Source organism: Dryas octopetala, chromosome 7 (assembly GCF_963921425.1).
Source record: "Dryas octopetala chromosome 7, drDryOcto1.1, whole genome shotgun sequence".
NCBI classification, from domain to species: Eukaryota; Viridiplantae; Streptophyta; class Magnoliopsida; order Rosales; family Rosaceae; genus Dryas; species Dryas octopetala.
The window spans coordinates 19,788,084-19,809,825 of NC_141372.1; the positions used below are offsets into that span (position 1 = coordinate 19,788,084).

Sequence of the window (21,742 nt, forward strand, 5' to 3'; positions counted from 1 at the left end):
TGTTGCTTTAACCGGGTCAATTTTTATACATCAGACTAATTCTTTTAACCAGTCAAAAACAAACAATTAACATCGAACCTAAAAAATAGGTGCCACTCCATTTTAATTACACACTAACATGGATTCGGAAGATATGTTTAAAATATAATCATATTCTCAGTTTAACAAGATTCAAATTGAAGTTATCTATATTTTCTAGAAAGTAGCCTTGGTGAATACCTCAAAACTCATATTCTCCTTTTACAAACCCTTTGTTCCCATTTCAGTTTACCTTGTAGGCCGAGGTCATAGTTGGCTAGCTTTGCTTTGCTTGCAAGTGATACTAAACTTTGGGGAATGTGAATTATGGAAACGAAGGGGGTATATTAGTCTTTGTAAACGAATTTAATAGCCAGAAACCTGCGAAAACAAGATTATGAGGAGCATGGCAGGACAGTAATTCTGAGAAACATTAATGGCGATGTCTGTGTTGCAACTTGGACGTTAGTACATGATGGTAATGGCTTGTCACTGTCCACAAATAAATGGAGAAAAGAATTGAATTGAGATTCGTATCCTAATTCCAACTTCGAGTCGTGACAATGTTTGTGTTAGGAATAATCAGTGGCTCTCATCCTGAGCTGTAAGGATCGTAACCCTTTTTGTTACCTATAGTTTTTGCACTAAAACGTGTGTTCATGTGACGAAAGGAGCACATCCCACTTTGGAGTTTAGCTACCGTTTTTGTTTTTTTTGGCCATGAGCTACCGTTTTTGTTAACAAAAAAAAATAACAAAAATTGGGCCACTAAACAAATGTAGTAGAGTTTACTAATGCATGAAATATAGGCCCACTAGATGCCCATACATCATGGGCATATAACCTAGCCCATTTTATAAAACAATTCAGGGTTTAAAAGCCTTTTAGTAGCCTCAATAGCTCATTTGGGCAGCAGATATGAAGATTGCAGAGACGATTCATCAATTCATTACAGACCAGTAGACTGTAGACACCTATTCCTTCACAACATCAAAATGTGGTTTGCTTACTGAAACATAAATTTACCGCAGACAACATCTAATTCTAATCTACAAAGTAAATGATGGTGGTTGTTGAGTTGAGTACTTGAGAGTCCATTTCAAGCAGAAAAGACTGCCTCAACAATGGCATGCTTCTTCTTAGGGTACCCCATGCCAACCATGTGGTTGAGGTACACCTTCCCATCCTTCACGGTTGCTGCTGTGGCCAACCGGTGCTTCGGCCCTGAGAATTTTGCCACGACAGACGCTGTCTCCCACCCATCAGAGCTCTCCACCAGCCTACCAGAAGGGTTCCCAGCAACTACAAGCTGAGTGGGAGATAGTAGCTCTAGACCATCTCCAAATGTTAGTGACCCTCCAACAACTTCAATTGGCTTCACTTCCTCTCCCTTTGCTAGGTCAATCTTGAACAACTTGCCACTGAAAGTGTGAATGACTATCAAGAACCCATCTGGGTGGTACACAATTCCGTTTAGGCCAACCAAGTTTTTGTACCACTCCTTTGTAGTGAAGAGAGGACTTCTAATTATTGATAGGAACTTGCCGTCTACTCCAACCTTCCAAATTTTACTGGCTTTGCAATCTGTTACATATGCATTGCCTTCTGCATCAACTGCAACATCATCTGCAAACGATTTCTCATCACCTGCATCCACAGGGAAAACAGGCAAATATGATATAAAACACACATGGCCTAACAAGTTCAATGATCATGCTTAATTTGACATTAACATTATTAATCTATATCTATCAAAGATGCAAGAATATGGCAACATGTATTATTATCAAACAACCATCTTCAACTCTTCATAATTTTTTTTCTTCTTGTCTTTTGAAAATCAAGTCTTAAATCACTAGTCACAACTCACAACCCCACCTCTAGTCAAAAGATAACAGGCTGTGTCTGGCATTTATTAATTAAATCAAGGCTCAACTACTTTTACATCTAGGTCCATTTCAAGTTGGTCTACGAACTATAAAACATTTCAAATTTTCCCATTAACTATAGGATTCATTTCAAGTTGGTTGATTTCAATTATTAGTACTAAGATATTTATTAAAAGAAATAAAAGACAGACACACCTAACACACCAACCAGTACAAGAATAACTCAAATTTTCTAGACAAGACCAAAAAGATAATTTTTGGAGAAATTTACTTTAATAACATGCTTTTGCATTCTAATAAATTTGGCCTGAATGAATCAGCTTTAGTTCACCTACTGAGGGGTAGCTGTATTAAATGAAATTGTCCCCAGGTGGTTGACATGGCTGGACCATGAAAGTCAAGAAATTTTCCAGATTTTAACAACAGTCAAAACTTGTGGCTAAAAATCAACAACTTTTTTGTTTTGGTCTGATAAAATCAAGAGCTTGAAGTTCAAAACGTTTGAACTTCAATCCAGACCGTTCTTTCATGTGGGTTTGCCCCGGATTGAATAACCCAGATCCCAGATCAATGGTCCACAGTGAAATATGAACCTTACAGTACAAATAACAGTAAGCCTGAAATGAAAAGGAGATGGATTGAAATTTGAAATTACTTACTTGGGCCGCTGAGCTGAGTGAGAAACACCCGGTCCCACGTGGACAGGTCGTACGCCGCCAGCGCACCATAGCGGTTGCTCATGACGTCAGCAGTGGCGACGAGGAGGCGATTCCTTGGGCGGTCGATGACGAATCCGAGGGAAGCATTTCCGGCCAAGTCAACGTGTTTGACGAGCGGAAGTTCCTCCAAGATGGTATCGGGGGTGAGATCGTCGGGCACCGAAATCTGACCGACGCCGCCGTCCAAGAAGGAGACGAGGAAGCGACGGTTGAGATCGTCCCACTTGGCGCACTCCCGGAACCAGCCGGCGCTGTGGTAGTGGTAGACGTGGGAGGTGGGTTTGGCAAGCTCCAAGGAAATAAGGTAGGCTACGGGTATGGCTGAGAGTACGAAGAAGAGGGCCACAAATTTTGGGGAGCAGAGAAAGAAGGCCATGTTGATTGTTGGGAAGAGAAGACTAGAAGAGAGGGAGAGTTAATGTTTAGGTGAAGAGTGGGTATTTATGGGATCAACTTCACTTCAACTTCCTACTCAAAGAGTCATAGCTAAGTTTTCCATGGATGGGTGAAAATAACAAGGTTAATAATTCATTATTTGATTAAATTATGTGGATCACACTTTGAATGTTATGAGCTTATTAACAATTTCAATAAATAGAATTTGAAAAATTAAGATATTTAATTTTTTAATTTTACCGACTGAGGTAATTTTATTAATTTACTCACCTTTTATTTAAAGCTATGTTTACACAAAATTAAATGCTCATCACGAAAATTCTTATTGAGGAAAAAATGGTAATCATATGCTAATTACTTGTATTAATTTATCAAATAAATTGACGAAATTACCTTAATTGAAAAAATTTTAATTTTTTAAATTAAAAATATATGAAGCAAATTGATACAAATACAATAATTTAAGAAATAAAATGACACTTATCTGAATAAAATAGCTACCAAGTTTTCCATATTTAATTGAGATGAATTCAAATTATTTAAGCGAAAAAATAAAAGAAAAAGAAAATAGTTCGTGCATATTGATTTGTTGCCTTGTTGGGTGTATCATTTGATTGGTTTGGTTGCCTTGATTATGTTTGTTGATGCATTTGAAATGATAAAAAAGTATTAACGCCGAGTGTTTTGTCCATAAGTGGGTGGTGGATGTATAGCATTACTGCATTGGCATTCCATGCACAGCATAGGAAAAAGTAAATACAAAATATCTCTATTCTCGTGCGCTTTACCTTTACAATGTATTAAAAAGCCTTCTTCTTCTTTTTTTCTTTTTCTTTTTTTTTTTGGTCTGCTTAAAAAAAGAAAAAAAGCCTTCTTCTTGTACAGTTGTACTTGTACCATACCATTTCAAATTTTGCTCTGCTTTTGTGCTTCCATAATTCCATTAACATATGACTACTCAAAATGTAAAGCGCAGACATTACTTACTTTTAAAAAAGGGTGGCATGTGGAAGATGGATTCAATTTTGGGGTGCTATATAGCCTGTAAATCTCCATTTTTTATTGTTGAAAACTTGAAAGTAGTTTGCCTGTTAGTGCTGCTGGCTTAATATCACCCATTTCCCATCGAGTCATTGTATGTCATTTGCCTACCACTTGCGACCATTGACTAAAAGACAAAAACTTTGTATCTTAACCAATAAAAAATAGAATGTTGGCAAAAAAAAAACCAATAAAAAATAGAATAATCCAAAATGTGGAAAATGATGCCTTTTTAATAATGACATCTAAACTACATTGCCTTTGTCTAAAACAAAAGATCTAAATCATCATTGTTAGCTGATACTGCGTATGTTCACAGTCAAATAGTGTTACCTTAAACCTTTGGAATGTGTACTCTCTTTGGATTTGAAGATAGTCTGCTTGAGTGGCCAAAAAAAAAAAAAAAAGAAGATAGTCTGCTTGGTAGATTACCCACTTACCCAGTTCAATAAAAGATCTTAGTACCGTTTAGAATTTGATATATTGATAGCTCTGACTTTTACTCATTTTTTCAGTTGAGGGATTGGGCATTTAAAATGTTCCAATTAAGAATTTATAGTCCTTAAATATTAATCAAGGATTTTCCATCATTTTCGTCATAATCGCCGTTAAAATTGGTCACGTGATTTTAAACGTAACCCACACGTGACCAATTTGTGAGGGCAAAATCTTAGCAAAAGACCTCGACTTTTATTTCTTGTCTCAGTTGAGGATGCGACATTTAAAGTGTTTCAATTAAGTACTGTTGGTTTACTTAAGTACCAATCAAAGACTTTCCGTCAATTCAGTCATAAATGCTATTTAAAATTGGTCATGTGACCAATTTGTGCTAAAATTTTCCCTAAAATAAATTGGGGAAGAGAAGACCAATACTGAACTTTTACTTAATTAGCAAATAATTGACGTAGATTTTTTTTTTTTGGGTAATTTAAGTAGAAGGTCAAAATGAGAAACAAACTTAACCTACAGTCCATTTGACTTAAAACTTAAGTCACTAGACAAAATTCTTACCGAGCGTTTGGCAGTTCTTGCCGAGCACTCGACAGCTGCCTACATCTGCATTTTAAAATTTTTATCTACAACCTAAAATATGTCATCTGCAACCTAAAAAATTGCATCTGCAACCTAAAATTTGCAGATGGAGAATACATCTGCTTCCGCCAATCTCTCGGCAAGAATACCGAGTGCTCGATAGCCTTTTTCTCGCCTCTAGACATGCCAGGCGAATAGAATAGCATTTAGCTTAATTTTTTTTTAGGTAGATTTCCAGTTAAAAACTTTAAATTTTTTGTTCTTGAGAGTAATTTATTTTATTTGTTTGGCCATGAAATAATTGACTTAGATTAACTGATTAAGTTGGGTTTGTATGTGCAAATACATGTTATGATCTGTAGAACTATGCAGGCCGAAGTTCCAAAGCCCAAGGAGAAGACTGGACCAGTGGACAGTAGAGGCCCAAAACATAAAATAGTCGAATATGATAACCCAGCATAAATTAGCGATCAGGCTCAGTCCAACCTTGTAGTAGAACATTATAACCCCACAAACAAACAGCATCTGAGGGCAAAACAGAGATTTAACAACGAAGAGCCTACGGGTTAGGCTGCGAATCAGTTGTGGAGGATTGAAGGAAGCCCCAATTTAAGGATTCATAATTACAATTTCACACCCATTTTCTCATCTCACCGCAGCTTCTCTCTGAGTCTCAGGTAAAACCTAAACATCGATCTCATTTCACTCTTTTATTTGATTTTTCTTTTCGATTATTGTTCTATTTAGCTAATCAAATCGTATTTTTAGGGTTTGTCTATATGTGTGTAATTGTTGTATCATTGTACGCAATATTTTGCTTTTTCAATCCAATTATTTATGTCTCTTTTAGGTTCGATGAGTATCTTCATGCTGTTCTTAGTTCTCTGTTTGGTTGACCTGAATATGTAGGAAAATAATGGATAAATCGAATTTCTGGATGAAGGGCTTGGTGAAAATCCTAGTCTCCACCCAACGAGCACACAACCCACTTGAAAACTTTCATGGATTGTACAAAAAATTTTAGATTCCAACTAAAAGAAATTGTGCATGCCAAACTCATTTGTGACACCAAACTTTGCTTTCATACCAACAAAAAGTTTATTCCTTTTATATTTTTTTTTCATTTCACCAAATTTATTCTGGGCATCCTGTAAAAAAGATTAAATTTTGAGGCATAAATTTTAGATGCCAAAGTGTGATGATGGTCAGGTTGGACATAGAGGTTATTGATTTGATTGTAGTATCCTTTCAGGTATTATTTTTAGCATTCTTGTATATCTATGTTCTTCATACATGTTCCTATGGGGACATCCTATTGATAAATCCACATAAATCCAAGGCCTCCTGGTGCCTTGTGTTCAATCCTGGGTGGCAAAAATAATAAATTAGAAGGAAGTTCCTTAATGCATGAACTGAGAGTAGCTTCAACTGTTAATGTATTTTGTAACAGAGTAATGTCTAATCATATTTTACCATTTCTGAGATCATCTAAATGATATTAAGTGCATAAATTTCATAGTCGTTTTGGATTTATTGTTAGGCTTGTTATGTGTTTGCATATGTATAGCTAATCATGGCTTCTTCATGGCTTTGTGCCTTACAATGCAAAGAAAATGAGAATGTGAAACTTTATTAATTGCAGATATAAGTGCAATGGCTGGTCATAAGATTGCTCATGCCACGCTGAAAGGACCGAGCGTTATCAAGGAGATATGTATTGGCTCGGTGCTTGCTTTAGCTGCTGGAAGCCTATGGAAAATGCATCACTGGAATGAGCAGAAGAAAGTGAGGGCTTTCTATGACTTGCTGGAAAAAGGTGAAATCAGTGTTGTTGTTGAAGAATAGATGTTAGTGTCGATCATGATTTTATGGACACTTTTTTTGTGGACACATTCAACAGTTTGTTAATCTTTGTCTCTCCTTTCCATTTGGCTCTCGAACTTAAGAAGAGCTTAGTTTGGGTTATGAAATAATAAGTTTCTCGTACTATTGTGGACTACTGTAATGGAATTTGGTTAATCTATTTGATATTTGCTTCCTTGTATTGCTTTTATGGTTTCTCAAGTTGGGATGTTATCTGGTTGTTTGTAATTTGTGTTTTACATGCTCAATTTAATTCTAGAACTAAAAAGAGACTGATGCAATTGAAACAAGAGTTAAAATTTTTATGAAAATGGTACACGTTTCTCATCTCAAAACTCATTGTTCACAAAGATATAAAATCAAAGTTATCAACCCAATGTTTATTTTCACACAATTTATGCGTAAAAGATTCAATGGTATCTTTTTATTCCAAGAGCTTTATGGCAACTGTAAATTATGGAACACAAGCCTAATCCCACCTCACCTCCAACCTCCTCTCCCAAACTGAATGCTGAGAGGATTTTGGGGCAAATTTAAGTTTAGGTTACAATTTCGAATGATACACCACTAATGGTACAAATGCAAATGGCACTTATGACGAGTAGACATCTTGCTATTGCACTTTCACAGGGACAAGCATCTGTGAGGTCTTGTGTCATTTGTACACCACATAGATGTGCCAACTACGGTCCTCGGCAGCAAAATCAGCAATCTATTCTACAGCATATCAATTATCAGATAAATAAATCAGAAAAAAAGCTGAATGGTTCTTATTTTGCTTCTTTCTTCTGAGAGTGAAATTTTGTCATCTCCCTTTTGTTTCTATGGGAGTGAAGAAAATTACCATAGCAATGACCTTGGCAACGAGTCAACTCCTTCATGCTCAGAATTTGACACCTCTGGGCCACCGCCTCCACTAGCAACTGCTTTGCTTTCAGAATCTGTAGATCCTGTGCCTAAATTGTCTTTACTTGCATCAAGATCTGCATTTACCTTGGAAGTGTCTGACACACAATATTTCTGCAACCATCTATCAGTTTCCCATAGCACATGCATGATGCTCTCTCTTGCAGCATAGCCATGGCTCTCAAAGGGAAGAATCACAAGGCGGGAAAGAGCACCATGACCTTTCAGAGCATTAAAGAAACGATCTGACTGCATAGCACCCACACAAAATAAATAGCAAATCAACAACTTACAAACAAGAAGAAATCATGATGTCACTAAGTATCAAACAGAATAAAGATCCGCTCTTGAAAAAACTGATTTGAAAGAGTGAAACAATGAGAGGGCATGAAGGATGTTATGAAACTCATTCATTAACACAGAAATGCAGGAAGGGGGTGATTGGTGAAGGACCTCTTTACCTGCATTGTTAAAGTTCCAGAATTATTGTCTTCTTCTCCATGAATGAGCAAGATTGGCTTCTTAATTTTATTAGCTGACATGAAAGGACTCATCTCTACATAAGTACTCGTAGCCTCCCACAGCGTTCTATCCTCATTCTACACCAATAATCGAAAGGGTCAGAACATCAAAACAAAAGGTAAAACAATAACCTAGTGTTGTCATGGCAAGAGTAAATGCCGAAGAACAAATATATTTAATATATATACAATTGAAAAAAAAAGTAAAAAACTTCTGGTAAGCGTCTAATTATTTGCAAAAAATTTCTACCTGAAATCCAAAAGGAGTAAGCGTTCTGTTGTAAGCACCAGAACGTGCAATTCCACAAGAGAAAAGGTGAGGGGCATGTGCCAAGAGGTTTGCAGTCATGAATGCCCCGTATGAATGTCCCCCAACAGCAATTTTGTTTGGATGAGCCACCTTAAAAAGGGTAGCACCAGAAGAGGTTCAAGGTAAGTTTAAAGTCAGAAACATGCTAAAATTCATATTGAAAATATGAAGGAGCTTACTCCACGTCGAATAACCTCCTCCACAGCAGCCTCTGCACTTGCAACCAATTGCTCCACATAACTGGTCAAAAATATGTTTTAAAATTCATTGAAAAAAAAATATATGTTTAAAATTCATTGACAAACTCTAAAGCATTAAAAGCACGTTGGGGGTACAAACAATGGGGTGAATTTATGTTATGAATCATCTTCTGTCACTAACCATATGAGAAATGCTTATGAGTTCATAAGGAACATTAATATTAATCATATGACTGGAAACAGAAATCCATATTTTAACATGTGACTAACAAGTTACCTATCATTGGCTTCCACATCACCCTCTCCGATAATAGGAATTGTTGGTCCAGATAGAATAGCAAACCTGCAAGATTTGGAGCAATCAAAAACTGGTCCAGCATGCTTAAACTTTGAAACAATCCAGACATCAAAAAAGTCCAATGCAAAGAAGAACCATAAAGCAGAAACACCAAAACATAGAAAGACAACAATGAGGAGGTATTTCATGCCTTCGAGCCAGCCAGAGGAGGGCTGATGTTGGACCTATGCCAGCAAATTCATTAGGAGAACCACGAACTTGTCCAGCAGCATCTTTGCTTTTGAATTCTCCAGGGTAAGACCAGACCAAACATGGAAGAGGGCCATCTCTGGATGGATCATAGCCTGGTGGAAGGTATAATGTTGCAGTTAGTTGAACCCCATCCTTTCTCTGGTACTTGACCATCTCTTTCTGCAGTGATGCCAGTTGTGGATATGGATGAGGGAAATTTGTAATTTGGCATGCTTTCTTTTCTGGCCAGCTTAGGATATAATATTGGGTGTTCTCAGTTTTTGACTCTTTGGAAGTCAATATTTTCAAGTGATCAATTGGCAGATCTCCTTCTTTCTCATCAGACATTAAAGCAACAACAGTCTCATAATACTTTTCTTTGTCACTCTTCCATATTCTTTCTTTATTGCCTGTATTTCTGAAAGAATTTGGTTTAGACCACTACAGCACAAATGAGCACTTGGAAAACACAACAGAAACAAGTAATTTTAAAACACCTACATGTCAAACAAATCGAGGAATGGAATATTCCCCTCTGGTGTAGCACCATTTCCATTCAGTAGAATATAAGTGCCCTCGTCATTTTCTTTCTTTACTTTTGCAAGCACATATGTCCCAGCAGGAGTTCTCCGCAGCATGGGAGAGCCAGGATCGGAGTACACATCTTCTGATGACCTATCAAATAGGATGCGTGGACTGACATCATTTGATCCAGGAGAAATTACCCAGGTTCTTGTTTTCCGTGTTTTGTACCAAGACTCGTAAACTAGAGCGAGTGAATCATCAGACCAAGAAATCCCTCTGTGAAAATGAAGAATTCACATGCATCAAAACAAGTATTGCTAGTGTTGGGCCCATCATGAAGTATCTTATGCTTCCTTAGCACATTTTTCAGAAGTCTTTAGACATAAATTTCCTTTTGGAAACACCATTCTTTCCACATCCTAATAAAACAGACATACAAAGAAGTTGCACCTTTTCTCCAGGATACATCCACCATTTCAACATTTATCATTTTATTATGCCAATAGAAGAAAAAATTAATAGCTCAAGTTCATACCCATAGCGGAGATCAAGTTTGTGTAAGATTGTTGGCCCTTCACCTTCAAGTGGCTCAGCAGACTCTGTATAAATAATATCACGTGGAGAAACTTCCACTTTTGCATCTCCTTCATCTTGGGTCTCAACCCTAGTAATATCAGAGAGTCAAACAAGTACCAAAACCATATAGACAAACAACTCTGTACAAATCATATGTAGACCTGACCATGGTTTAGGGTTAGGCTTGGGATTGGAGATGTCAAATTCTGAATGGGTCTAGCCAAAACCCGACAAAAAAGTTGGCCTGAGGCCTGATTCATGATCAGGTCATATATGCAGTGATTAAAGTTGCTTCTGTTAATTGTTTATATCATTGATACGGAATGGCAATGCATTGTGGGATAAAATTAAAAAATCTAAAGCCATTACAGAAGAAAGATTAGTCTAATTACAATAATGTGGAATTATAACAGAGTATAGACTGTCATTCTACTATTTCATTTTTCAAGCGCATGCGCTGGAATTATATTTAATTAAAAATTTAGAAAACTAACTATCACTTCAAGAAACCATGAATTTTACTCCTTCGTAGAAAATCCTTATTGAACGCATGTTCTCATATTTCACTCTTAAGATATCATGAGAGAGAAATAAGATCTCAAACAGATGTCATTGAAGATATCCAAATAGTTTAAAAGCAGGGCTAGATATATATACCAGTAGAGTGTTGATGGTTTATCTGCTCTCCAGTTGATAGAACGCATCCCTCTTCGCACACTACTGAATGCAATGGGGATGTCCTCAGCAAGAGGCAAATCACAAAGTTCTCTAACAAAATTCCCATCAGCTGTCCACACATCTACCTTCTTTGGAAATCTTCCACATGGTACAATGAAAGAGTATGGTCGGTGAATTGAACTAATTAAAAGGTATTTCTGATCTGGAGAGGGGTCCAATGATGTATATACAGCCGGTGGACCAATTTCTTTCACCGTCCCATCCAATGAAGCCAATACAAGTTGTGTGGTGGCAAAGTAGTCAAACAAATCTTCATCATACTCATCCTTCAACAAATCCTGAAAGGTCCTAACTTGAATAATGTTTTTCTGCTCGTTAGATTGAATTTTAGGCCCAAAAGGAACCAAAGGTTTCTTTGGCGGGTCTCCACGAGACAGGGGAATGGTGCAAACTATCAAAGAAGAGTCATTCACCCAAACAAAATTTTCAAAAACCGCATTCAAACAAATTTCCTGTGACTTGAACAAAGGTTTAGCAATCCCAGTTTCCACTTGGGCAACCCACACTCTAAGCTTACTGCTAGCATTATCCTCCTCATCAAATCGAATGGTGAAGGCTAAATGGCGACCATCCGGGGACCAAGTAACAAAATTGATCTTAGCACCGTCAGGGAATCCACGAATCTCTATTTCGGGCCCAAGGGTACCATCAGGCAATAATTGATGGATCCCAATACCAGTATAAAATGACATCCGAGTCCTTGTATTGCATTTTCCGTCAATACGAACACCAGCAAGCTTTTCCTCTGGTCTTGCAAGTTCTTCCAATGGCGGCAAAGCTCTCCGCTTGAGAAACAGTATTTTATCCCTGTGTGGTGAGAATGACAAAGCTGGAAGTGGTGGAGCATCAACGATATCCTTAATTTCTTGTGGAGGAAGACGATATCTAACTCCCAACACTTGTACATAAATACATACACAGTCAAAATTCTTCAGCTTTAAAATTCATAGCTCAGATGAATCACTAAACACAAGGTTGCGAGAAAACCCAGCAAATTAAAAGTCCTAAAATTCAACTACATATTCTACAACAAATATACATGCATCTGTATATATATATATATATGTATGTTGAAATGAAATAGTGAAATACCTTCATCTTCAAGTGCAGTGGTAGCTGTGGTAGAAGAGGCAGAGCCGTTGGAGGTCCCACCACCACCGTCCTCCGCCGCGACCGCGTTGACTGGGACGAGGTTGCGGAGCCTAGAGCTAGCCATGAGGGCGGTGGTTCTGATGAACCTTACGGTGTCGTTTCGGGAGCGTGGTGTTCTGAGGTGCGCGGGTCTGAAAGAGAAGGAGTGTGGAGTGAGGGAGAGAAAAGATAGGCGATGATAGACTTTGTGAAGGAGCATCATATCATTCATCCCCTTGATTTTTTTAATTTTTTGATAGTTTAGTTTACCACTTTCGTGCCACTGTGTTGTACTAAAAGTCTAAAAGAGAGTCTGTCAAGTACAATCAAATAAAAAGTTTCTCATTGGTCCCTACGCTTTTTGTGGTATTGGGCCATTTGGAATATTGGGTGGGTCCTCCAGTGAATTGAGGCTGGCTTAGGTATTGACGACAACGACGTCGTATCATCATGATCAGATAACTCGGACCTAAGACTGTCCATTGGTTTGATATTTATCGAATTGACCCACCATCTATCGACCGAAATTTTTATGTTTGGTAAATCAATTTTAACAAGCCAACTAAAAGTTGACTGTTTTCAAAATTTGTCTACACGTGAAAAGTTCACTGATATGAGTAGTGATATATGGCATAAAAATATGCAACCTTTTGAATAATGTCATACCTCAGTACTCCAAGTTTACTCTAGATTTCAATTTCATACTTCATATTTAAAATATGAGTAAATTACAATTTAGTGCCTTAATTTTACATGTTATTTCAACTTAGTAACCCAACTTTGAAAACTTGCAAAAAAATACCTTAATTTCATTTTGTATCAAAATAGTACATTCGTTAGTTTTTCTGTCAAATAAACCATTATCTGCTGACGTGGCAGGGTATTTTCGTCTTTTTTACCAAATTTAAAAAAGAATAATATTTTTAAAAACTTTTGAATAAAAAAATTTCTTAAAATAAAAATCTCTCCTCATCCCCCTTCCCCAGCCCCCTCCCTCAGCCCCTCCCCGCCTCTCTCCCTCCCCACCAACCCAGCCCCCCTGACCCACCACCTCTCACCCAGCCCCGACCCACCCGCCACCCCTCACCCACCCGCCACCCCTCACTCAGCCCTACACCCAAAACGACGAGAGCCATCAACGGCAGACATGCTGGTTTGGAACAACTAGGCTTGGGCGCTATGCCCGAGTCCTCACCCAACTCGTCCAATCCACTTTCCCTTCCGCGAGGACACTTTTATCAACCTCATCTCGTCCTCAATTCGTCTCGCGCTCGAGAACCCGCTCAACTACGTGAGGGGAGGAGGGTGGGTCGGGGCTGGGTAAGGGGCTGAGTGAGGGGCAGCGAGTGGGTCGGGGCTGGGTGAGAGGTGGTGGGTCCAGAGGGGCTGGAGTGGGGAGGGAGAGAGGCGAAGAGGGGCTGAGGGAGGAGGCTAGGGAAGGGGGAGGGGGAAAGGTTTTTATTTAAAGAAATTTTTTTATTTTAATTATTTTAAGAAATTTTTTTATTCAAAAGTTTTAAAATATATTATTATTTTTTAAATTTGGGAAAAAAGACAAAAGTACCCCTGCCACGTCAGCAGATAACGGTTTATTTGATAGAAAAAGTAACGGAGGTACTATTTTGATACAAAATAAAAGTTGAGGTACTTTTTTGCAAATTTAATTTCAAGTTTGGGTACTAAGTTGAAACAACATGTAAAGTTGAGATACTAAATTGTAATTTGCTCTTAAAATATTGCAATGTCATACCTCAAGTTTTCAATTTATTACAATGTCATACCTCCGTTAATTTTACTGTCAAATAAATTATTAAACGCTGATTTGGATGGCACGTAATATGACACATTGTCATGTAGCCCAACACATAATGTTATATGGCATAAAAATTATTAAAAAATAACCTAAGCATTTAAAAAAAAAATCAAAAAACCATTCACAATCCCAGATTCCCCCCCTCCAACGCAACGCACACCCCAAGGCCCAAACCCATTTTCTTTTTCCCCTTCTTCTCCCTCTTCCTCTTCTTTCTTCTTCCTCTTCCTCGTCTTTTTTTCTTCTTATTCTTTACCCAAACCCAGCCACAAAATAAAGAAAACGGGAAAAAAATAAAATTCACGGGGCTGTGCCACCAACGGAATAGAGATACCCATGAACCATCATCGTGGTGGACTTCCGCTTGCTGGGCTTGGGTAAGAAATAAAAATGCTTTGTAAAGGAGTTGAATCTGCACATGGGTGAATTTGGACAGGGGTGGGGTGCGTTGGGGATCTGTACTGGGTGGGGTTTCTTTATATTTTTTGTTTTTTTATTTATTTTTATTTTGACGGTTGTGGGTGGGTAAAGGTAATGGTGAGATTTGCAGAAGATCAGACCAAACAAATAAAAAAGATTGCAGAAGAAGATGAGGAAGAAGAAAGAAGAAAGAAAAAAAAAAGGGTGGGGTTGCGTGGGGAGATCTGCAGTATAGGTAATTTCTTTGTTTTTCTTTTTGTGTTTTAGTCTTTTAGTTTTTTTATTTTTATAATTTTTTATTATTTTCTTGCCATGTGGCATTATTAGTAAAGACATTTGACAATGTGTCCAACCATGTGGCATCTACATCAGCATTTAACAATTGAATTGACACTAAAATTAACGGAGGTATTATACTTGAGGTATGACATTAAAATATTTTAAATATGAGATATAAAATTAATATATGAAGCAAACTTGGGGTACTAAAATGAAATTAACCCTATTATTTTAAATTAAGTTGTATGGGAATCCAAAGGGTTGCAGATGATGCCTTTAATGTTGCAGAGCCTTTTTTGAAAACAGATACTTCCACCATACTTCCGCCACTTATTAGTTTCTAACATTCCTTTTCTACTCTTATTTTTTTTGTGAAGACAGAAGTTTAATTGATCACACACTTTTATTCTCTATTGTTTCACGGTTTCACCTCAATAGCCATATACAGGCAAGGAAATATCCGTTCAAACAACAAAAAAACTCTGCAACATCAGAACAAAAGTGAACTGTAAAACCTGCTTATGGTACGAGTTGGGGCAAAGTGGTAGGTAATTAGTGTTTTTTTTTTTGGTGAGCAGTCAGTGTTCAACTTTCTCTTTTCAAGGTAATGTATGTTTTTCTGATGATTTTTGATATAGCATCATGAAAATAGTTAGTTGTTTTTAACGTTGAGTTATATATATGGTTTTTTTAGGTGTTCATAGCAATGAGTTATTATATAGTTTCAATAAATATTGTATTTATATGATGTTTATATCTATCGATTGAGCTATTTTTTTTTTTTTAGGCATTTCAATAGGTCACTATGAGTTTAAATATTGATTTAAACTTAGATGTTGAAGTGTGTGATGAGGATAATGATGTATATGTTGATGAAAATTTTAAAAATGTTGAAGAACATGGTGATGAAAAAGACAAATTTTTAGAACCTTACATTGGTATGGAGTTGGTTTTACATGAAGAAGCAAAATCATTTTATTTAAAGTATGCCAAATCTATAGGATTTGGTGCTAGTCGTCGATCACAAAAGGCATCTGGAGAATTTATAGATGTGAAGTTTGCTTGTACAAGGCATGGCAAGAAACAAGATTGTAATGCATCTAATTCAAGACCTTACCTTAAAATAGATTGTAAAGCATACTTTGCATGTGAAAAGAAGGAAATATGAAAAATGGGTAGTTCATAATTTTATCAAAAAACACAATCATGAACTATTTCCTGAATATGCACACTATTTTCATGTCATAGGAATATATCCTCTCTTGACAAAAATTGTATTGAAGAATTACATGCAGTTGGTGTGAAAACAAGCAAAATTTTTGCTACAATGGCCAAACAACATGGGGGATATGAAAATATTGAATTTATTAAAAAAGATATGTGAAATCTTTTTGATAAAGAGAGGTGTTTGGAACTAGCATCAGAGGATGCTAAAGCTATGCTTAAGCATTTTATGCATATGCAAAAAAAGGATCCTAATTTCTTTTATGCAATGGATTTAGATGAAAATCAACGTTTGATAAATGTTTTTTGGGTTGATAAATGTTTTTTGGGTTGATGAAAAGGGTCGTGAAGACTACAAGATTTTTGGGAATGTTGTTTCCTTTGATACCATATATCTCACTAAGTATAATATGTCATTTGCTCCATTTATTGGTGTGAACAATCACTTTGAATCTACGTTACTTGGGTGTGCATTGCTTTCACGTTAGAATATACTCACATTTGAATGGACAATGCAAACATGGCTTAGAGCAATGGGTGGAAAACTTCCAACTTCTATACTAATTGACCAAGACAAAGCTATGAAAGCAGCCATTTCAAAGGTATTTCCAAGTTCACGACATTGACATTGTTTATGGCATAGATTAAGCAAAATTCCTGAAAAGATTGACTATGTAGTTAAAAAGCATGAAAATTTCATGAGGATCTTCAATAATTGCATTTACAATTCATGTCATGTGAAGACTTTGAGAGAAGATGGTGGGACATGATTAAAAGATTTGAGCTTCAAGAAAATGAATAGCTTGCATCATTGTTTGAAGATCGTTCATATTGGGTGCCCACTTATATGAGAGACACATTTTTTGTTGGAATGTCTACAACTCAACGTTCTGAAAGTATGAACTTTTTTTTTTTGATAAATATGTGAATGAAAAGACTACTTTGAAAGAATTTTTGAGCAATACAAAGTGTCACTCAAAGATAGGCAAGAAAAAAAGCTGAAGCAGATTTTAGAACATGGCACAAGAACTTATTTTGAAGTCGCCATCACCTTTTGAAAAACAAATGTCCATGGTTTACACACATGAAGTTTTTAAAAAGTTTCAAGTTGAGATTTTAGGAGTTGCATGATGTTATTCTCAAAAAGAGAAGGAAGACAATATGACCCAACTTTCAAAGTTAGAGACTTTGAAAAAAATGAGGAGTTCATGGTAGTACAAGATGCAAGAAAGGAGGAGATTTATTGTTTTTGTAGATTATTTGAATATAACAAGTTTCTTTGTAGACATGCTATTGTTGTATTCCAATCTTTGGGGATTTTTCACATTCTATCTTATTATATATTAGAGAGATGAACTAAAGATGTGAAGAGTATGTATATCATAAAACATATCCCAAAAGATGTTCAATCCAAGCTAGAAGCAACGTTTTGATGAATTATTTCAAGAAGCTACTAAGTTGAGTAAGGAGGAGTCAATATCTCAAGAGAGTTTTGAAATTGCATATCTTGCAATGAAAGAAGCTTTGAAAAAATGTGCAATGGCTAATCAAAAATGTGCAATGGCTAATCAATCTCTCAAATGCTTGGAACAACCTCATGGGCTTCATGATGAAGATGACAAGAATGTGCACAGTAACAATTGTGCAATACATGTGCATGACCCATAAGTTGTAAAGACAAAGGGAGCTCCTAAAAGAAAAAGCATGAAATTGAAAAGAATGCAACAGGTCAAAAAAGGTTAGTTTAAAACCTTAATCGTGTTGCTCTATATTTTTTTAATTGTCTTTCTTCTTACTTAAACATTATCTTTGCTTGTAAATTTTCAGGCTGATATAAATATTGAAGTGCCTAGTAATCAAATGGAAAGTTGATGGAAAAGAAAGGTATTCCGATTATCCTTTATGCAGTTTTTTTATTTCAAAAACCAAAGTGACTCAATCATTTTCTTAGTATACATTTGAACAAGTTCCAAATAACTCTAAAGTGAACTTTTTATAATACAGGGACGTGCAAACTCAACAAATGAAACTTTTGATATTTCTCAAAATAGTCAAGGATCTCTACATGATATGATAAGAGATAGTGTTATAAATACTAGTAAATGAAAAGAACTTAGATAATGAATTCTATTATTTATGTAACTCACTTGATATTTGATACACATGTAGATAAATCCTGCATCGACCATTGTTAGTTCTTTTGATGGCTTGTTGACATCGAAACTCATGGTTGTTTTGATCAATCAACAACCCCACAACCAAAGAAGGGTAATATAACAAAAGTCCAATATTTATTTCTTGTATATTAATATTTTAAAATGTAATTATGATCACTCTTAAGCTCTTATTTTTAACTTTTGGTGCAGGTGGGTATATTATTTGAAACTTATAAGCATCTTGTAGTAATTCCACATTTTAGAAAACCTTTTAAGGTATAAAATTATAATATGTTAATAATATTTTATCTACTAATGTTATATTTAAATTGATTTTATGATCAATTTTTGTTGTCATTTCCAGGTGTGGAATATGAAAAAAAGAGAAGAAAGATGCCGTGTCAATGAACAAGAATTTGAAGTTGTTATTAGTGATTAAGAGACTATAAATTTGAATACTCTATATAGCTCTAAACTAAATTTAACTTTAGAGATGATTTTTTTTTTTTTTTTGGTTTGCCACTTTAGAGATGATATACTCTCCAAATTTGTTTGACCATAAAAAGAACTTCTCCAATTTCTTTTAGCCAATTTATTTCTAAATTTTTTTATGCAATTGAGACGATAATACATTATGTGATTGTGTCTAGTGTGTTTGTTTTAATATAGATCAAAATTATTTAAAAAAAAACAACAACCAAGGTTAACTGGCCAAGCTGACATACAAGATTGAAATATAGCAAAAACAGAGTATCTTCTTGTGCATAGTGACTAGTGCACAAACAGAATATGACTAGTGCAAAAACAGAATATCCTCTTGTCTTTGATATGGAGAATGACTGAGGGCCTGAGGCCGTAGTCTTTTATCTGATGGTTTCAAGGAGGGGTAGAAAAGGAATGTTAGAAACTAATAGGTGGAGGAAGTATCTGTTTTCAAAAAAGGCTATGCAACATTAAAGGCATCCTTTGCAACCTTTTGGATTGCCATAAAACTTAATTTAATATAATATATCACAACTCATATTAGTTAACTTTCCACGTGTAGGTGAGTTTTGAAACAGTCGACTGTGGGTAGGAAACCTCATTCGAATATTGGGTGGGTCCTCCAGTGAATTAGGCATGGCTTAGGTATTGACGATAACGACGTCGTATCATCATGATCAGATAACTCAGACCTAGTGCTGCCCATTGGTTTGGTATTTACCGAACAGACCGACTACAGACCAAAATTTTTTGGTTTGGTAAATCGATTTTAACAAGCCAAAAATCAAAAATCCGAAACCAAAAAATTACCGAAAAAGTTTGTTTGGTTTTGGTAAAAATCGAAAAAAGTTGGTAAACTGACCGATTATCGAAACTTATGATCGAAAGCAACCGAATCGATTATTACCGAAAAAACCAAAATATATACTGAAAAATCCAAAACAATTACCAAAATTTAGTTATATATATTTTATATGTAATATTATTACATTAATAATTTAATATGGTTAGTATATAGTTATATATATTTATATGTATTATTATTACATTAATATGATTAGTATATAGTTTATAATACCATATAGTTTATATAAATATATAGTTTATAACTTTACAAACTTTATATAGTATATAATTTATAACTTTATATAGTATATAGAATAAAGTATAAACTACTTATATAATAATGTTTTAGTATAAAGAATTTTAGTTATACTTATACCCTATATAATAAAATTATTAATTAGTATATAATTTTAGACTTTTAGTTATACTTATAGTTTAGACACTTTACCTTATATAGTATAATCTTTATAGTCTATACACTTTACCTTATATCCTAAACTTAAAATTTAAAAGTTAAATACATTAAATTCTATTAAATATCCTATACACTATAATTAGAAGTTAAAACTTAAAACCCAAGCATACAATTCTAATTTCTAAATCCTAAACCCTATACGCTAAGTCTATTATTATTTATTAATTACTCTATAATGTTATATACACCTAACATTGTTTATGTATATAACATATATAGTTATATATAAAGTTATAAAGTTATAAACTAGTTAGTACTTAGTAGTTACTATAGTTTGATAGTATAAACTTATATGTTTGATAGTATATACTATATGGTTTATAATACTATAGTTTATATATGTAACATATATTATGATAGTCTTATATTAGGGTTTAGTATTATAGTATTATAGTCTTATACTATAGTTTATATTAGGGTTTAGGATATATATTTTTAATTATTTGTTTATATAGAAATGTATTATATAAATTAAAACAACTAAACGAAACCCCAAAACAAATCCTAAACAAAACCCCAAACAAAACCTCAATCGAAATCCCAATTGCTCAAATTTTTTTTTCTTTTTTATTTTTTTCCGTGCCCACCCACCCCTATTCCCCCCCGTGACTCTCTCTTCCCTCTCATTTATCACTTTCCCAATTTTTCTTTTCACTTTTTTTCTTCTTCTCTCTCTTCCCTCTCCCTGCGCCGATCACCTTTTCCGATAGAACTCTCTCGTTTGGCGGCTGATGGCGACGGGACTAGTCCCAAAAGCTTCATCTCTCCCTCATTTCTCTTCACATAGAATCCGATCAAAAACCCAGAACTCGAACCCAGAATCTGGCACTGTCGCCGGCGTTGACTTCCCTTCCTGGCTTCGAGGCTTCCCACCACCCAAGTCTTCTTCCTCTCGACATCCTGAGCATGATGGTGTGCTCAGATTCTCCATTCGATCAGCCACGACGGTGGATCGAAGCCAGAGATGTCGGCGGCTCCCTCTGTCTTTCTCTCTTTGCCTATCTCAGACTCTCACTCTTCCATCTCTCATCTCTCATCTCTCAAACTCTCGATCTACCTCACCCAACTCAGTCACCGATCTCGCCGATCTGGAACTGCAGGTAGCTTTGGTTTTGATTAATGGTTTTTCTGTTGTGTGGGATTTGGAACTGCATGGCGTTTTGTGTTTAATATCGAAAAGATCAAAAATTGCCGAAAATCGAAGGATTCGAAAAATACCGAATACCGAAAAAGTCGACTCGGTAATTAGCATCGAAGTTGAATTACCAAAATTTTCGGTAATCAAATCGGTAAGGCTATTTACCGATGGGATTAATGCCATTTTGCTCCCCAGGGTATTACACATGTATCAGTTTGCTCCTCAGACTTCTAATTTGGAAAATTAAGGACCCTGACTTTTTCAATTTTGCCAATTAAGGTTATTCCGTCAATTTATACATTTTTCATCTAAAATGTCGAGATGATCAACCAGAATTTAGCGAGAAATAAAAGAGAAAAAATGATGCATGAGGAAAAAATGATAAGATCTAAATGGAAGAGACCATTTTGTCCTCAAAGATTTGGATAAAAAAAATGTGTAAATTGACGGAAGAACCTCAATTGACAAAATTAAAAAAAGTCAGAGTCCTTAATTTTTCAAATCGGTAAGGCCA

General features: G+C 35.6%; 3 protein-coding genes and 1 pseudogene across 5 annotated transcripts; 2 read left to right on the forward strand and 2 right to left on the reverse strand.

Annotated features, from left to right (window-relative positions):
• Positions 1–900: 900 nt before the first annotated feature.
• LOC147280350 (uncharacterized) lies at positions 901–3,117 on the reverse strand. Its single transcript, XM_086252577.1, has 2 exons — positions 2,567–3,117; positions 901–1,665 (listed from the first exon to the last, which is right to left on the reverse strand). The coding sequence occupies exons 1-2, from the start codon at positions 3,000–3,002 to the stop codon at positions 1,118–1,120; spliced, it is 984 nt and encodes a 327-aa protein (XP_086108703.1). The 5' UTR covers positions 3,003–3,117; the 3' UTR covers positions 901–1,117.
• A 2,503-nt stretch (positions 3,118–5,620) lies between these two features.
• On the forward strand, positions 5,621–7,133 carry LOC147280351 (cytochrome c oxidase subunit 5C-like). Its single transcript, XM_086252578.1, has 2 exons — positions 5,621–5,772; positions 6,738–7,133. Exon 2 carries the CDS (start codon positions 6,749–6,751, stop codon positions 6,938–6,940), a length of 192 nt encoding a protein of 63 aa, XP_086108704.1. The 5' UTR covers positions 5,621–5,772; positions 6,738–6,748; the 3' UTR covers positions 6,941–7,133.
• A 179-nt stretch (positions 7,134–7,312) lies between these two features.
• Positions 7,313–12,666, reverse strand: LOC147280352 (Prolyl oligopeptidase family protein). Of its 3 annotated transcripts, none has more exons than XM_086252574.1 (11): positions 12,356–12,666; positions 11,183–12,161; positions 10,485–10,613; positions 9,926–10,225; positions 9,384–9,842; positions 9,173–9,238; positions 8,875–8,935; positions 8,636–8,785; positions 8,326–8,463; positions 7,803–8,113; positions 7,313–7,670 (listed from the first exon to the last, which is right to left on the reverse strand). In XM_086252574.1, coding segments are annotated over exons 1-11 (2,865 nt in total). In that variant the 5' UTR covers positions 12,627–12,666; the 3' UTR covers positions 7,313–7,669. The 3 variants fall into 3 exon arrangements, with proteins under 3 accessions (XP_086108700.1, XP_086108699.1, XP_086108698.1); XM_086252573.1 differs by having other exon boundaries at positions 7,313–7,675; XM_086252572.1 differs by lacking the exon at positions 7,313–7,670 and having other exon boundaries at positions 7,799–8,113.
• A 3,045-nt stretch (positions 12,667–15,711) lies between these two features.
• Positions 15,712–18,725, forward strand: LOC147280353 (protein FAR-RED IMPAIRED RESPONSE 1-like; annotated as a pseudogene).
• The last annotated feature ends 3,017 nt before the right edge of the window (positions 18,726–21,742 follow it).

Bases quoted from the DNA above. Each gene is read 5' to 3' on its own strand.
- LOC147280350 (XM_086252577.1), bottom strand. From the start codon at position 3,002: ATGGCCTTCTTTCTCTGCTCCCCAAAATTTGTGGCCCTCTTCTTCGTA. The intron at 1,666-2,566 runs GTAAGTAATTTC...CTGTGGATGCAG, and splicing joins CACTCAGCTCAGCGGCCCAA to GTGATGAGAAATCGTTTGCA.
- LOC147280351 (XM_086252578.1), top strand. From the start codon at position 6,749: ATGGCTGGTCATAAGATTGCTCATGCCACGCTGAAAGGACCGAGCGTT.
- LOC147280352 (XM_086252572.1), bottom strand. From the start codon at position 12,626: ATGAATGATATGATGCTCCTTCACAAAGTCTATCATCGCCTATCTTTT. The intron at 12,162-12,355 runs GTATTTCACTAT...TTTATGTACAAG, and splicing joins CACTGCACTTGAAGATGAAG to TGTTGGGAGTTAGATATCGT. The intron at 9,239-9,383 runs GCATGAAATACC...CAAATCTTGCAG, and splicing joins CTCCTCTGGCTGGCTCGAAG to GTTTGCTATTCTATCTGGAC.